This window comes from Mustela lutreola, chromosome 2 (genome assembly GCF_030435805.1).
Source record: "Mustela lutreola isolate mMusLut2 chromosome 2, mMusLut2.pri, whole genome shotgun sequence".
Lineage (NCBI taxonomy): Eukaryota > Metazoa > Chordata > Mammalia > Carnivora > Mustelidae > Mustela > Mustela lutreola.
The window spans coordinates 164,503,504-164,520,030 of NC_081291.1; the positions used below are offsets into that span (position 1 = coordinate 164,503,504).

At 41.5% G+C, this 16,527-nt stretch overlaps 1 protein-coding gene across 2 annotated transcripts in view; it reads right to left on the reverse strand.

The window, feature by feature from the left end:
• The window catches only part of GRAMD1C (GRAM domain containing 1C), an 89,356-nt gene extending 81,403 nt beyond the window's left edge, over positions 1–7,953 (reverse strand). For both annotated transcript variants that reach the window (XM_059164080.1, XM_059164079.1), the window contains exons 1-2: positions 7,834–7,953; positions 1,771–1,920 (exon numbers count right to left, since the gene is read on the reverse strand). In XM_059164080.1, the coding sequence (XP_059020063.1) occupies positions 1,771–1,920; positions 7,834–7,860 (177 nt within the window). In that variant the 5' untranslated portion in view covers positions 7,861–7,953. The remainder of the gene's footprint in view (positions 1–1,770; positions 1,921–7,833) is intronic.
• Positions 7,954–16,527: the final 8,574 nt, after the last annotated feature.

The following is a 16,527-nucleotide window of genomic DNA, read 5'->3' on the forward strand; positions in this document are numbered from 1 at the left end:
TCATAAACTTTCTCTGAATGTAACCAAAAGTAATATAATCAATATAGATGAGATAATTTTCAGGATGTGTAGTTTTTTGGTATATTTCTTAGCAATTAAACATTTTCCTTAGGATATGATTTTTAAAAACTTATGTTGAGGGGTGCTGGAGTGGCTCAGCTGGTGAAGTGACTGCCTTCAGCTCAGGTCAAGATCCTGGAGTCCTGGGATCCAGTCCCATATCAGGCTCCCAGCTCTGTGGGAAATCTGCTTCTCCTTCGGACCTTCTTCCCTCTCGTGCTCGCTCTCACTTTCTCTCTTTCTCAAATAAATAAATAAAATCTTCAAAATCAGCAGTCTTTAAGCTCTTGTCCAAAAAGGATCAAGAGCACGAAAAATAAATAAATAATAAAAACTTAGTTGCATTTCTTAACAGGAATTAAGAAACTGTTATTTATGTTAAGTTCCAATAGCATTTGGGACACCAGGGTGGCTCAGTTGGTTGAGTGTCTGCCTTCAGCTTGGGTCATGGTCCCGGGGTCCTGGGATCAGACCCCACATTGGGATCCCTGATCCGAGGGGAGCCTGCTTCTCCCTCTCTCTCTCTCTCTCTGTTTCTGTCTCTCATGAATAAATAGATAATATCTTTTTTTTTAAAGTTTCAGTAATATTCAAAAACAGCTATTAATTATGAACAGAATAATGGTACTTGTACTAATCTTTATAACCTGTTAATATCATGTCTTTTTTAGGTTACTCTAAAATTTTAAGAAATTCTGCTACTGGGGCGCCTGGGCGGCTCAGTTGTTAAGCATCTGCCTTCAGCTCAGGTCATGATCCCAGGGTCCTGGGATCAAGCCAGGCATCGCATCGAGCTCTCTGCTCCCTGATCCGAGGGGAGCCTGCTTTTCCCTCTCTCATGTCTCCTGCTTGTGTTCCCTCTCTTGCTGTGTCTCTCTCTGTCAAATAAATAAATAAAATCTTAAAAAAAAAAAAAAAGAAAGAAAAGAAAAGAACTTCTGCTACCAAGTATATACCTAATCGTCAAGAGTCAGCTTTCCAATGAATTAATATTGAACTATAAATGCCTTATAATCTTATATAAAGTTCACTTAAAGTTGCATTATACCAGACTCTTTCAAATATCTCATAACTGTCATAGGAACCGCTAGATTTAGAATGAGCCCTTTAAAATAATAAATGCTAGCATTCATACAGCAATAGAAATGTTATTCTTCCCAAAAGACTCTGTGCACCTAATCAACAAGCAGGAGTCTCATTTTACAGTGGGGGAAACCTGAACCATATTCAGGTTATACAACCAAGTAAGTACAGTGCAAACAGAATGTGAAACTCTTACCTTTAAAACCTATCTTATAATTATTAATATGTTACAGGTCAAATATTGTTACACTTCCTTTTCCGTACCAAAACTAATTCTTTAAATCAAAATTATGTAAAATAGCTGATTTCTCAGTAACATTTAGAAATACAGTTTCTGCATAACATTAGTCTTGCTAATACAGTGAACAACAGTGTAAGTGGAATCCAATTCTGTGGTGCAGTTTTCTTCCAGGGAAACCGAAGCAGACAATTCCACTCCAACAAACCAGACAACAGTGCATTCTAGTGGCCAAAGGAGAGCATATTCAGAAATGTCTTGGACTCTGGACTTAAACATCTGAAATCTAGATGCTAATAAGACAACATTATATTTTATGAGTTGTTATAAACTTAAAGAAAATTTGCATTTAAGATTACAATGAAGATATAAGGAAGAAAAAATATTACCCAAAAGCTCCAGTCACTACTCCAGTTATGTAAATTTGGTCCCTGTTTTTTTGCTGAAACTGTATTACTCTCATCCACAACTGGACCAGGATTCTCCTCTAACTCTTCCTGGGGCTCAGCAGCAAAGTTTGACTCCCCTTCATTTATTACCTGGGAACAAGTACCAATAATTTAAATTACTTACTGAGAAATGTTCATTTTAAAATGACAAGAGTTAATGTTCAAACTAGATAACTTAACTTGAAAACAATATTTAAGCTTTTAGAAAACTAATTTTTTCCCCTCTACAGTTCATATATTCACACATGTGACAAATATTCTCCAATGACTACTACTGTTAGGTAGTTTAATTAGCACTGGGAATTAAAAAATGAGTAAAACAGGGGCACCTGGGTGGCTCAGTGGGTTAAAGCATTTGCCTTAGGCTCAGGTCATGATCCCAGCAGGGAACCTGCTTCCTCCTCTCTCTCTGCCTACCTCTCTGTCTACTTGTGATCTCTGTCTGTCAAATAAATAAATAAAAGCTTTTTTTAAAAAAAAGAATAAAACAAAGTCCTTAGCCTCCAGAAGTTCATAGTCGGCTAGAGGAAGATTAAACAGCAAAAATACCAGACAACGGGAGTGACAATTAGTTCAACCTCTTTGAAGAGTAATCTTCAGTGTCTAGTAAGGCCTAAAATGGGTATAATTTAAAACCCTGTGTACAGAGAGTCAACAATGTTTGTAATATTTGTAATACTAAGAGAATGGAAGCAAACTTAGTAACCATTTGTGGGAAGCTGGCAAATTCACTCTGATTTATACAAACAACTAAGTTAAAAACAAATGAATCAGGCATTGGCCCCCATGGAGGACTGGTGGTGGGCGGGGAGAGCACACCCTGTGCAAGATGTGGGCCCAATGGGTGGTCGCTGGTGAAAGAGAGCCATTATGGAGTTTACAAAAGGGAGGGGAGCAGCCATTGTGAGAACAATTAGAGCTCGCCAGACCCCTTAAATAGCTCTGTTGTTCCTGCTTGTCCTGCTGCTGCTGCCATCTAGGCCTCTGTTGTAACAGAAATCCTGATCCTTGGGTTTACAGAGAAAACCACCCATGGCACCCAGGTGGCACAGCAAAGGGGTAATTCAGCCTCAACTTAAGCTCAGGGTTTTTGTTTTTTGTTTTTTGTTTTTTTAAGATTTTATTTACTTATTTGACTCAGTGAAAGAAACAGAGAGCACAAGCAGGCAAAGCGGCAGGCAAAGAGAAAGGGAGAAGCAGGGAGAGGGAGAAGCGGGCAGCCCCACGGGGGCTCAATCCCAGGATTCTGGGATCATGACCTGAGCTGAAGGCAGATGCTTAACCAATTGAGCTACACAGGTGTCCCCAAATAGGGTTTTTAAACTCCATAAAATAACCACATGCCCTTCGCCCTGGCAATACTGACTTGAGGCTCCCTGAAGGTTCAAATTTATAAATACGAAATGGTAGATAGGACTCCCTCCACTCACCACCACATTCACTCACCACCAAGAGGGAGAGAAAAAGAAACAAAGCAACAAACCAAAAAAGAAAGAAAGAAACCAAACAAAAAAACTGAAACAGAAATCCACAATTTGGCCTAGTTGGAAATCCAAAATGCAAAACTTATTAAAATAATTTATACAACAAAAGATAAAGATTGGCTTTTGTATCTGTATGGCAAAGGTTTTTGAATTAACTTCAACATCTGTTGAAATGTATCAAGTGGCAAATTTTCATTAGTTTAATCAATACTGGGCTCAAGCTATAGTTACACCTGGAGACCCCACTAAATTTAAACCAGGCACCTCCTATAATCAATCTTAAGGGAATTACTCAACATAAAATGGACCGTAAATAGGTATACGTCACTTTAACCCCCAGAAGTACTGCCTTGCCTAAATTCTCCCTGGTAATATATAGTATTGTACACATCACCCTAAAATATCCTATATGGGCAATGGATGCTCTGACCCAACAAAAAATTTAAACAGTCTTTGGAGCGTACAAATGGCTTTTTTAAAAGTGAGCCCTCCCCGCCAACCTCTAGCTAAAATAGTAAATACAACTCAATATAATATAAAACAGGGCCTTAGAGGATTGGGATTTATTATATAGGACCTAATTAATGAAAGACTTATTATCCCTACTGCTTTTCCATTTAACAGCCTAATGTAGCCTGTTAAAGTTGGGAAGATGAATGGTGCCTCACAGTGGATTACTGGGCCCTTGATGCTGTGCACCTACCCATTAAGGTCCCTGTCCCCAGTACTATGGAACTTGTTGACTCTATCCAATCAGAAACTAGGAAATATTTGATATTTTAAATCTGGCTAATATTCTAGTCAATGTTTCTCTCAGTAACCTCTCAGTCACATTTTTCCTTCACCTCTAGTGAGACACGATATACCTTTATCTAGCTAGCCACAAGATACCTCAAAAGGCTTGCCATCACATGCAACCTTTACAGGCAATATCGTAATTGTATCCATTTTTCTCCAGGAGCACAGGTATGACATTACATAGATTACATTCTCCTCTGAAGACATTCTTCTGACATACCAGTCAGGACATACAAATATGCGCAAAGGAGTTCACAAAAAAGGGGATAGACCATTGCCCCAAACACAGCATAAGGACTGCCACCTTAGTTAAATTCCTGTAAAGTACTTAATAAACCAAGTGATGAAGTCCCAGAACCTAAGTCAGGTTCGGTGGGGTGAGGAGGTTCGGAGCCGACGACTAAAGAAAGAATTCTTAAGACGTCGTTGGTGCAAAATGGTGGTTTATTAAAGCACGGGGACAGGACCCGTGGGCAGGAAGAGCTGCTGCCCCGGGTTGTGAAGGTGGGCATGTTATATACCCCACGGCTGGGGGGAGGTGGTGAAGGAATGGGAGATTTCGACAGAGTTCTCACATGCTAGGGAGGGCCTAGAAGGTGCGGGGGGGGGGGGGGGGGAGTCCTCGCCCTTATGGCTTGATCAGTGTCGTCTTTAGGTCAGGCACTAACATCAAGATAATGGGGGATTCTTGGTGGGGCATTATGATCTGGCTATCATTTACATTCCTTTCTACTCCAGTCTCCTCCAGTTTATGGTGGGAGGGGGACATTAGGGCTTCAGGAACCAAGAGTTATTTGCCTCTGGAAATGTGTGCTATTGATAAGGTAACCTCCCTGTTTAGGTCTCTAAGACATCTTGTAGGACAAGGGAGATTCCTGTTCTGCAGGATTGCGATCCCTGCAAGTTAACTATTTATCGTTTTATGGCAGTCAGGGGTGCCTGAGGAATACTACACATATGGAGGGGAGCGGGTGAAGAGGGGGTGCAAGGCGCCAGCTTTTGCTTTGTCCTCAGCCAGCCTCCTGCTCCCTCATCACAAGGGCCTCTCCACCCTTAATAATGTCAAGAAAACCCTCTCAGCACCCACAATATTAAAAACAAGCTCAATATTTATCAGGCATTTTGGGGGTCTGGAGAAAAATATTCCTCATTACAAATTTTACTTAAGCCTATCTACACTATTACTTGCAAATGAGTCATGCTGAATGAGGACCCCTCCCAAAAATGATGCTAAAATTTGTCAAAATTATCATAGACACTTCCGTTAGTGCTATTCCCCGCCAACAACACACACACACACACACACACAAAGAATCCTTGACCATAGAGACTTCAGCAACTGGAGCCTGCACCACCCACAGTGTCTGTAAGCTGTCCACAAGTTCTGATGCAAGAAACTATCTCCCTAGCTCCACACCATATGCCATTAGAGCAGCAGTTACTGACAGCATGATGGACTTCCCTGGAAATAGAGGATCTATGAGCCCAGTGCCTGTAATCCTCCAAACCCAGCTGTGCATGTCTTGGGTTCTAAAAGCAACACCTTGCAGCTCAGCACAACCACCAAGCCCTCCTTGCTACAGGATAAAACCAAATCGGGGCCACATGACATATCCCACCTGCAAAAGGACATGCTCTCCCCTGTCCTCATTCTTTTGTTAGATGTCATGGTACTAGAGGAGGTCACCACTCTTCTGAATCTCTTGAAACCCTGAGGAGTAACTTGGGTTCACCTGAGTGAAGTGCAATCAGAGTTTGTACGCCTCAAACTTCCATTTGAAGCTCAATGGACAAATTTTTCTGTTCAAGGAACAGTAGTACTACCATTACACACAATGGAGCTCACTGGATATGTACTGCTTTTCATCCCTTAACCAAGATGTCCCTGATAAAGGTAAGCACCCAAGGGTCAGCACAACTGGCTGAACTTCCCACAGTCATCTTAACAGGACGCCTGGGCCAACAATTGGCTCCATCTGCACCTTTTTACAGACTCCTGGGGCACTGCCTAAGAGCTGCACCCTTTGGGGTAAAGAACTCCGGAAATCTGTTTCACAGATATTCAAAATACAAGTCAAGATCACACATGGTTCTACATATGCAAAAACGATAATTAAAGGCCTCATCAAAAACACTCCTATCCTTGTTAGAGTTCTTTATTAACAGTGACTAAAGCCCTCATTTTATTTCTCAGAATACAGCATCAGGCTCTTGAACAAGGCATTCAATAGAACTTTCATCTTCCTACGGGGTACAGGCGGCAGGCCTCACAGCCAGCCATGATGGCTCACTTACAAAAGGTCAAAAACTAAATGAAAAATAGTACATTTCAGTCATGAACTGAACATGTGGGGTGAATTACAGTAAGGAGTCTCATTCAATTTTTTTATGTTTGCCTATGGACACCCATTAAGCTCCTCCTTTTTTCTTCTGTCCCTCAAGTGGGGAATCTGGTAAGAAAGTGTGGGTGAGAGCGTCAAACCAAGCAAGCCCCAGTCCACACACAGGAAGGCTCACCCAGATGCCAACTTTAACCTCAATACGAACCTGGATCTAGCTTCCTTTTCTTGCCCTTTTAAGTCATTTAAGATCTGCTTGAGAAGCCTGTCCCGCTCTTCCCTTTTCATTATGTAAGTATTTAATAAGAAATTACACATAAGTAATAACCCTTTTCATACACTCACGGTATGTGTGTGTGTGTGGGGGGTGTATGTGGCATCATTCTATACCAAATCAAATTCTTGGTGAGGAGGAGGAGGTTCATTCCGGCTTTATAGAGTGCCTGCCACAGAATCTTTCCTCTTTAACTTATTGATTTTATGATCTTGGCAGTCTCTCTAAATGTTTTCTCCACTCTACAGTTGAGGCAATAACGCTCTCTGGTCTGGACTATAAACTCATTGAGAGCAAGGATCATGTCTCTGTTGCTCATCATCTTCTCTCAACACCCAGTACCAGACATAGGGATGAACAAATAATTGGGATCATTAATATCTACCTTGCCTATTTCATAGTAACGTTGTGAGAATCCATTGCAATAGTACCTTCATGTGCTCATTCAACAAAATTATTTGAATGCCTCTACAATTTAGTAAACTGCAAAATGCCTCTCGGATAAAAGGTATCGCACTGATTGCAATTCTCCAAAAGTAAAATACACACAACCAATGTAAAAGTAACGAGCATCGTGTTCAGCAATGCAGGTGCTCCTGCACCAAAAGTAGGGTTTCACCCCAAATCTTAATCAGCAAGTTCTTTTGTTTGTCCACTAAGGCAGTAAACAAATAAAACCCGTTGAAACCCAAAGCATGGTTGGCAGCACAGTGATTTAAACTCCATTCTGGGCCCTTTATTCCAGAGCTGATTCGGTAAGCGACTGGGACTGGACCGACGGGACGTCGGGTCAGAATCGCGACCCTGGAGCCTGAGTCCGTGGGGCCTGAGGCTGAGACATCTGGGCTAGGACTTTTCGGGACCAAATTCCAGTTCTCCGCGCCCCCAGAGAGGCCGACGTTCCACCGCCGCCCAGAGGGGAAGGCTCGCAGGAAGCACAGGAAACCGTTTCCTCGGTAACAACTTTCCAAGTGACTCCAAAGAGCACCAAGGCCGGGGAAGGGAGGAATTAATGATCATAATCTGAGGGGGCTCAAACCACTGCGGTGGAGAAGACTGCCGGTCCAGCCACCGCTAGGGAAGCCGCCCCAAGCGAGGCGCCGCTTACCTGGCGGACAGTCAAAGCGCCCTCCATCGCGGCTCCCTCCGCCGCAGCGGAACCGCGCACGCGCGCCCCGCGCGGGGAGGGGGCGGCCCGGCGCGCGCCCCGAGCCCACCTCCTCCCAACACCCCCTCCCCGGCGCGCGCTCGGGACTCTGGGCCCCACGCGTCCCGGCCGCCCGACGTCCGAGGGCCACCTGAGGTCCTGGCGGCGGTGCCTTGCGCCCTCTGGCGGCAGTTGCCCTGGGCTAACTAGTAAGGATGTGATATTAATTTGTTAGCCTGGAGTCCAGTCTTTACTAGGGATCAAGATGAGCCCCCGTCCTTACCGACCTCCCAACCTCAAATTCCTGTGCACAAGTCACTGCTCATAAGGACCCCCTCACCTTCTCTTTCTCACAATACATACTCTGCTCCAATGTGCAAAGAAGTGAATCGCAGGCAGTCTTGTTCCTTCAAATAAGGGTTTGAAGTTACTGATTAAAAGCTCTTGAGTGTTGCAGATCCTGGATCCCTCCCTCCCCAAAAACAGCTATAAAACACATTCTAGAGCAATTGAGGAAGACTGATTATGAAATATGCATATGAAAGTTAGTGTTATGAAAGAAGTAACAATTTGTGGATAAAGTTGCTGATATTCATTTACGAATTATTAATACTTTATGGTTATGTTGGAGAATGTCTTTTTTTTTTAAGAGTTTATTATTTGACAGACAAGAGATCATAAGTAGGCAGAGAGGCAGGCAAAGAGAGAGGAGGAAGCAGGCTCCCTGCTGAGCAGAGAGCCAGATGTGGGGCTTGACCCCAGGACACTGGGATCATGACCTGAGCTAAAGGCAGAGACTTAACCCACTGAGCCACTCAGACACCCCTTGGAGAATGTCTTTATTACCAGAACTTTCGTGCTCAGGTATTTAGGAATGACGTGTCATTTTGCCTGCAACTTGATTTCAAATGCTTCAACAAATAGAGATGCCATAGGCTGAATGTGTCCTCCCCAAATTCATACGTTGGCCCATAACCCCCTTCCACCATGTGTGGACACTGTAAGAATACTGCAGTCTATGAACAGGATATGGGTTCTCACCAGACACAGAATCTGCAGGTGTCTCAATCCTGGATTTCCTAGACTCCAGAATTGTGAGAAATGTTGTTGTTTAAGCCACCTAACCTATGATATTTTTGTTGTTGTTGTTCTAACTACCTATATAAACTAAGACAATAGATAAGGAGAAAGAGAGAGCAAAATAGCAAACTGTTAACAATTATTCAATTTATGTAGAGAGTATACCACCATTCGGTTATTCTTTTTCTATTTGAAAATAATCTGTTTGAAAATAATCATAATGTAAAGTTGAAGAGGGAGAGTCAAATCCACTTGCACAAAAAGTCAGATACTGCCTATATTTTTTAATGTATTACATGTTAAAGAATAATTACTTAATAAGATAATCAAGAAGGGATATACTCTTGTCTTTTTCCTGCAAAACTTAGCACAAATTGTGTTTTCCTTCCTTGTGTGCAAGAATAGACTGAATCAAAAATGCCTACTTTTCGAATTGAAGTCATGCCAAGAACTCTACTTTGGACTGAAAGAACTTAATATTGCCAATATTTTTTAATGGTACAAGGTGAATATGATTATTATATAAAGTATTTTAAAACTATTTAAACTTCTTTAAATTTTGAAAGAATTTCAAACTTACAGAAAAGTTGTAAATATGTTACAATAACCTTTTCTCTGAGCGATTTAAAAGTAAACTGTCAACAGTGTGCCCTATTAACTCTGAACACTTAGGTGAGTATTTCTCTCCAGCAATCATAATATGACCAACAAAATTAGGAAATTAACATTATATTACTACCTTCTAATTCTTACACCACATTAAAATTCCACCAATTGTCCCAATAATATCCTTTGCAATAATCTAGCCCTGAATCACATGTTACCAATTGTTACCATTTCTCCTTCAATGTGCAATATTAAATGCCCCCTGCACAGACTCCCTCTTCCTCCATCCCACCCTAACACACCTTGCCCTAGCATCATGGTCACTGCATTCTGTGTGTACACCTGTCTTACCCTGCTCAGATTTTAAAACCCCTCACAGTGCCATCCCACTAAATGGTTTAAAGTACTTGTAAAGGGGGAAAAAATGCAAATAATCTAATAAAGATCCTGAGGTTGGGCTCAGTGAATCTAGGTTTTAGACCCAATGTTAAAAGGATGACATAGTTTTTATTTTTTAAGATTTTATTATTTATTTGACAGAGAGATCATAAACAGGGGGAGGGGCAGGGAGAGGGAGAAGCAGGCTCCCTGCTACGCTTAGAGCCTGCCATGAGGCTTGATCCCACAACCCTGGGATCATGACCTGAGCTGAAGGGCAGATACTTATTCAACTGAGCCACCCAGGCACCCAAGGATGACATTGTTTTTAAATAGAGATTTAGAAGCTGAGGAGATAAAGAGGAAACACCAAAGACTCTGAGAAGGAATAGCCAGTGAGGTAAAAGACCTCACCCTGATGCCAAATAAAATATTTCAAAGAGGATGAAAAAAATCAGAGATGTCAGATATTGCTAACAGGTCAAGTAGGATGAGAACTGAGAATAGTTCTGCATTGCTCTGTATTTAGCAGTCTGGAGATCATTAGTGACCTTAACAAGAACAAAAAGTAGAAAGTAGACTCTAGAGAAAAGGGAAGGGAGTAGAAGGCAGTATAAACAACTACTTGGAAGAGTCTTGCTCTAAATGAGGCAGTGAAATCAGGTGGAAGCAGAGGGTAGACTTAGGGTCAAAGGAGGATTTGTTTATTGCTTTGTTTTCAAATTTTTATATGTTTTTTTCCTTAGATGGGAACAATAGCGGCATATTTGAATACTCATGGGAATAATCCAACAGAGAGGGAAAATTTCTGATGCTGGAGAGATAGGAAGAGCTGCTGGAGTGAAGACCTTGAATGGGTTAAGAGATAGGATCTAGTATTGGGTTAAGAGATAGGATCTAGTATGCTAATGGATGGGTTGGCCTAGAATAGGAATGTGGGACTGGTTGTCCTTTGTCCTTCATCCTTCCTCCTTCTTATCACAAAAGAATATAAGGGCACAAGTGCAGACAAGTGAATAGATGTGACATGTGCAAGTTCTTTTGGGATTGCTTGCCAGTAGTCCATGACAGCCAGGAGATGGCAGGGTCCTCCCAGCAGGCCACAGCGGTCTGCTGTACATAAAAAAATCACACACAACACCAACGTTTTAAAAGAGCCACTCTGCGACCATGATAGAACAAGACCAAAACAAGTCCAGTCCATAGTCACGTCAACAGAGACAAAAATGTGGACATGGTTCAAAAAGGACCCAAAGGACCAAACATTCCCTATGCTGTAGATGGGAGTCACTGCTGCCTCTCTGCCAGCCACAGTTTTTACGGCACTTTGTTCTTCCCACCTTCTGTGTATGATTTATTAAGATACCCAACCATAGAAAAGACAGCAGTGCCTGGGTGCCTCAGGTGGTTAAGCAGTTAAGCGTCTGACTCTTGATTTTGGCTTGGGTCATGATCTCAGGGTTGTGAGATCAAGTCCCTTGTTGGGCTCTGCTCTGGGCATGGAGCCTGCTTGAGAATTGCTTTCTTCTCTCCCTCTGCTCTTCCCCCTGCCTTTCCACCTCTCTAAAACAAAACCAGAAACAAAATAAAAACCAGCTGAGTCTCAATAAGAGAGCTTTGTGACATTTTATTTGACTCTGGTACCATCCCCCACTCCACAACAGCCCAAATTCCTGGCTCAAGTTCCTAGTCTTGGAAGGGGTAGCATAGACCTCATTAAAGAATTGGGGTCGTTTGCTTTGACCTGTCTGGTGGCTCCCTGAAGGACAATGATTTGAATTTATTTCACCTAACTCACAACTCAGGGATGGGACAGATACCATAAAGGGGAGGGCTGGTAGCAAACATTTGCAGGCCAATGAATTTGCCCCTGCAACTTAGAGCAAAGGAAAAGAGTTGAGGCAAACAGTGGGCTGTCTGAAAAGTTTGGGAGAAAAGTCTGGGGAATGAGGGCCTGGGGAATGAATTTCCTCCAAATTCCAGGGAATCTAGAAAGTCACACATATGCACAGAAGCATGCACAGAAATGACCTCGGAAGGCACTAATCTCTTGCCTTGAGGCTCTGCACAGCAGGAAGGCAAAGCAAAGGAGGAGCTATAAACTGTCAGAATGAATGTTGTAGGCATGCCAAAACACTACCTGCAAAGACTATGGATGGATCGATCTTTCTTTCTTTCTTTTTCTTTCCTTCTTTCCTTTCCTTTTCTTCTCTTTTCCTTTCTTTTCTTTTTTCTTTTTCTTTCCTTCCTTCCTTCTTTCTCTTTATCTCCTTCTTTTTCTTTCTCTCTATCTTTTTTCTTCCTTTCTTCCACATCTCTTTCTTTTTTTTTCTTTCTTTCTTTCTCTATCTTTCTCTTTTTTTTTTCTTTCTCTCTCTCTTTTCTTCTTCCGTTCGTTCCTTCCTTCCTTCCTTTCTTTGCTTTTTGGAGTTTAAAAATCTCTATCAAATCACTAGCTGATCACTAAGCTAACAGAATAGAGATTTCTATGGCCACACATGACAAAGAGCATACATTTACAAAATTAGTTCAACTTAAGAGTATTGAAACTTATAGAGCCAGAAAGTAGAATGGTGGTTTCAGGTGGCTGGAGGAAGGGCAGAATGGGGAGTTATTGTTTAACGGGTATGGAGTTTCAGTTTGGAAAGATGAAAAATTTCTGATGGGGGACAGTGGTGACAATTGCATAGCAACATGAATGTGCTTACTTCCACTAAATGGCACACTTGAAATGGATAAAATGGTAAACTTCATCTTGTGTATATTTTATCACAATAATAAAAAAAACAACAAGAAGTAGTAAAACAAATAACAACAACAAACTCTGTGGAACAGGAAGGGGAACAATCTGATTTCCCAGAGTTGCCACAATATAATATTCAAAATGTCCAGTTCTCAACAAAAAATTAAAAGGCTTTTGTAAGAAGAAACAAAAAAGCATGCCCCATATACAGGAAAAGTTAATCAAAACTGTCCCTAATAAGGCCCAGACACTGAACAGACAAAACTTTAAATCAGCTGTTTTATATATGCTCAAAGAGTTAAAGGAAACCATGTATAAACACGGAAACTATGAGAATGATGTTTCACCCAATAGAGACTATCAATAAAGAAATTATAAAAAGAGACCACTTAGGACATCTGGAGTTGAAAATTCAATCACAGAAATGAAAAATACACTAGAGGGGCGCCTGGGTGGCTCAGTGGGTTAAGCCTCTGCCTTCGGCTTGGGTCATGATCTCAGGGTCCTGGGATCCAGCCCTGCATCGGGCTCTCTGCTCAGTGGGAAACCTGCTTCCCCCTCTCTCTCTGCCTGCCTCTCTGCCTCCTTGTTATCTCTGTCTGTCAAATAAATAAATAAAATCTTTTTTAAAAATGCACTAGAGGAATTCAGTAGCAGATTAGAGCTGGCAGAAGAAAGAGTCAGCAAACTTAAAGATAGGTCTATAGAAGTTATCGATTCTGAGGAGCAGAAAGAGAAAAAAAGTCTGAAGGAAAAATGAGCAGAATCTAAGAGATCTCTGGCACCATCAAATGGACCAACATACCTAAAGGAAAGTCCTCAGAAGGAGAGGAGAGAGAGAGAGACAGAATATTTGAGGAGATAATGGCCAACAACAACAACAACAAAAAAGAATAAGGAAACTCATTAGGTATTGATTATGGAAAGAGCTACAAAATACATTGTTAAAGAACAAAAGCAAGGTATAAAACTATGAATCTAATCAGGAGAAAACATCAGACAAATTTTTTTTAAAAGATTTTATTTATTTATTTATTTGACAGAGAGAGATCACAAGTAGGCAGAGAGGCAGGCAGAGAGAGAGGAAGGGAAGCAGGCGCCCTGCTGAGCAGAGAGCCTGACTAGGGACTCGATCCCAGGACCCCGAGATCACGACCCGAGCCGAAGGCAGCGGCCCAATCCACTGAGCCACCCAGGCACCCCAAACATCAGACAAATTTAAATTGAGGGACATTCTACAAATAATTGACTTGAATTCCTCAGAAATATCAAGCTCCTAAAAGCCATAGGAAGATTGTACTATTGCTCCATATTTAAAAAATTGAAAGATACATGGCAATGAGCTGCAGTGTATGACCTTGGATTGGATCCTGTACCAGAATTTTTTTTTTTTTTTTTTGTATGAAGGACATGATTGGACAACTGGAAAACTTTGAATAAAGTCTACAGATGAGGCAATGGTATTTGTTCAATATTAATTTCCATTTTGATAATCATACTATGGTGAGAATGTCCTTGTTTGGGGAAATATACTGCTATATATTTATTTCTGTTTAAGTCATGTGTTTAGGTTTAACTCACTCAGATATTCAGAAAAAAGTTATGTGTGCAGAGAGAGAGATTAATCAAACAAATAAAGCAAACACAGAAATGTTAATAATTGGGGAATGTGGGTCAAGGGTATATGGGAACTCTATACTATTTTTCAACTTCCCTTATTTCATAAAATTAAAAACTATTATAACCTGTCAAAACAAAGCAAAACCAGCCTGCACAGGTGTGTGTTTTTCTGCTGTTGCACTAGTGCAAATACAGAAAGGGCTGAGTTGGATTTAATTAGAGTTGAATTTTACCAAATGAATGTACTAAAGCAAGAGGGGAGCAAGTGAGATGAGTGTGCATGTGTAAACCAGTAACAATTGTCCCTGGAATCCAAACCGGGTAAGAGGTAAAGTAAGGTTATAGGAGTGAAAGACAAGTGAAAAATATTAGAATTAAAGGCTGGTAAATCTAGTTGGGGGTTGAAGGATGGCTGGTAATAGACAGCTACAATTAAGAGTTGTCAGCTCTATGTAAACAATGTGACAAGAAGAAGCTCATTCTGTTTCTCACGTGGCAAAATCCATAAAAATTTGGATAAGTACATTAATTTTTTTAAGTTTTTATTTAAATTCCAGTTAGTTAACGTACAGCGTGATATTACTTTCAAGTGTACAATGTAGTGATTCAACACTCATACAACACCTGATGCTCATCACAACAATGGGTAAGAACATTAATTCTTTGTAAACATTTTATTTATCTATTTGAGACAGAGAGAGTGCACAAGTGGGGGTGAAGGGCAGAAGGAGAAAGAGAAGTAAACTCCCTGCTGAGCAGGGAGTTGAGTGGGGATCCCAATATGGGGCTCGATCCCAGGACCCCGAGATCATGACCTCAAGCAAAGGCAGATGCTTAACCTAATGAGGCACCTAGCTTCTCCAGAACATTAATTTTTTTAAAAGAAAATAACTATAGAGGTGAAGAGTTGGAAAAATAGGAATTGATGCTTGTGATTGGGATTGTGGACAAGCTGTGGTTATAAAGACAAGTTCTCTGATATGAGCCTCAGAAGGGGTGATTGCCTAGAGTAGACAAAATGATGAGGGCAAGGTCAAGGAACTAAAAAAGCAAGGATTAGAGATACAATTTTAGTGGATATTGAAATCACCAAGTGCTATGGTCTGAATGTGTCCCCCCCAAATTTGTATATTGAATCAATCCCAACCCCCAAAGGTGATGGTAGCAGGATGTGGGGCCTTTGGGAGGCTCTGCTCTCAAGAATGGAATTAGTGCTCTTATAGAAGAGACTCCAGAGAGCTCCTTGCCCCTTCTACCATGTAAGGACACAGAGAGAAGGTGTCAGTTATGAACCAGGAAGAGCGTGCCACCTAAATGCAGCTATGCCAGCACCTTGATCCTAGACTTCCCAGCCTCCGGAACAGTGAGAAGTAAACTTCTGTTTTTATAAGCCACCCAGTCTATGGTATTTGCTATGACAACCTAAATGGACTAAAACAACAAGTATAAAAATGACTGCATAGAGGAAAGTGACCATGAGCAAGGAATAAAAATCTTCAATAAAAAAAGGAACATGAATGAGTTGGTACACAATCATAACAAAGATAGATAGTCTGGGGCATTGTTTTATTTTTTCTTTTAAATTTTATTTATTTATTTATGTAAGAAATGTATTTATCTGAGAGAGAATGAGAGAGAGAGAGCATGAGAGCAGGAGGGGTCAGAGGAAGAAGCAGACTCCCCTCTGAGCAAGGAGCTTGATGCAAGGCTCTATCCCAGGGCCCTGAGCCAAAGGCAGATGATCAACTGACCAAGCCAACCACGTGACATTATTTTCTCACATGAAATTCAAAGCTAGGGTTTTAGGTATGGGGAAGAGTGAAAGAGAGGAGTCTGGCGGTAATGAGAGAACAGGAAATCACTTTCTCTGGACCCAGTCATGTTCCAGTTAATTACTATGCTGCATGACAAATAACCTAAAACCCTAGTGGCTGAAAACAGCAGTAATCATTCATTATGTCTCATGGTTTCTTGGCGGTCGAGGACTTGGGAGCAGCTTAGCTGGGCAGTTCTGGCTCACAGTCTCTCATGAGCTAGCCCTCATTAGCCATGCGGGGCTTCAGTCATCAAAAGGTCTGGTTGAAACTGGAAGAACCACATTCAAGGTGTGTCATTTACACAACCAGCAACATGGTGTCGGCTGCTGCTCCAGAGCCTCAGTTCCTCTCTGCGTGGGTCTACCCAAGAGGCTGCTTGAGCCCTCTTCGTATGGTAGAGCCTTTCCTCAG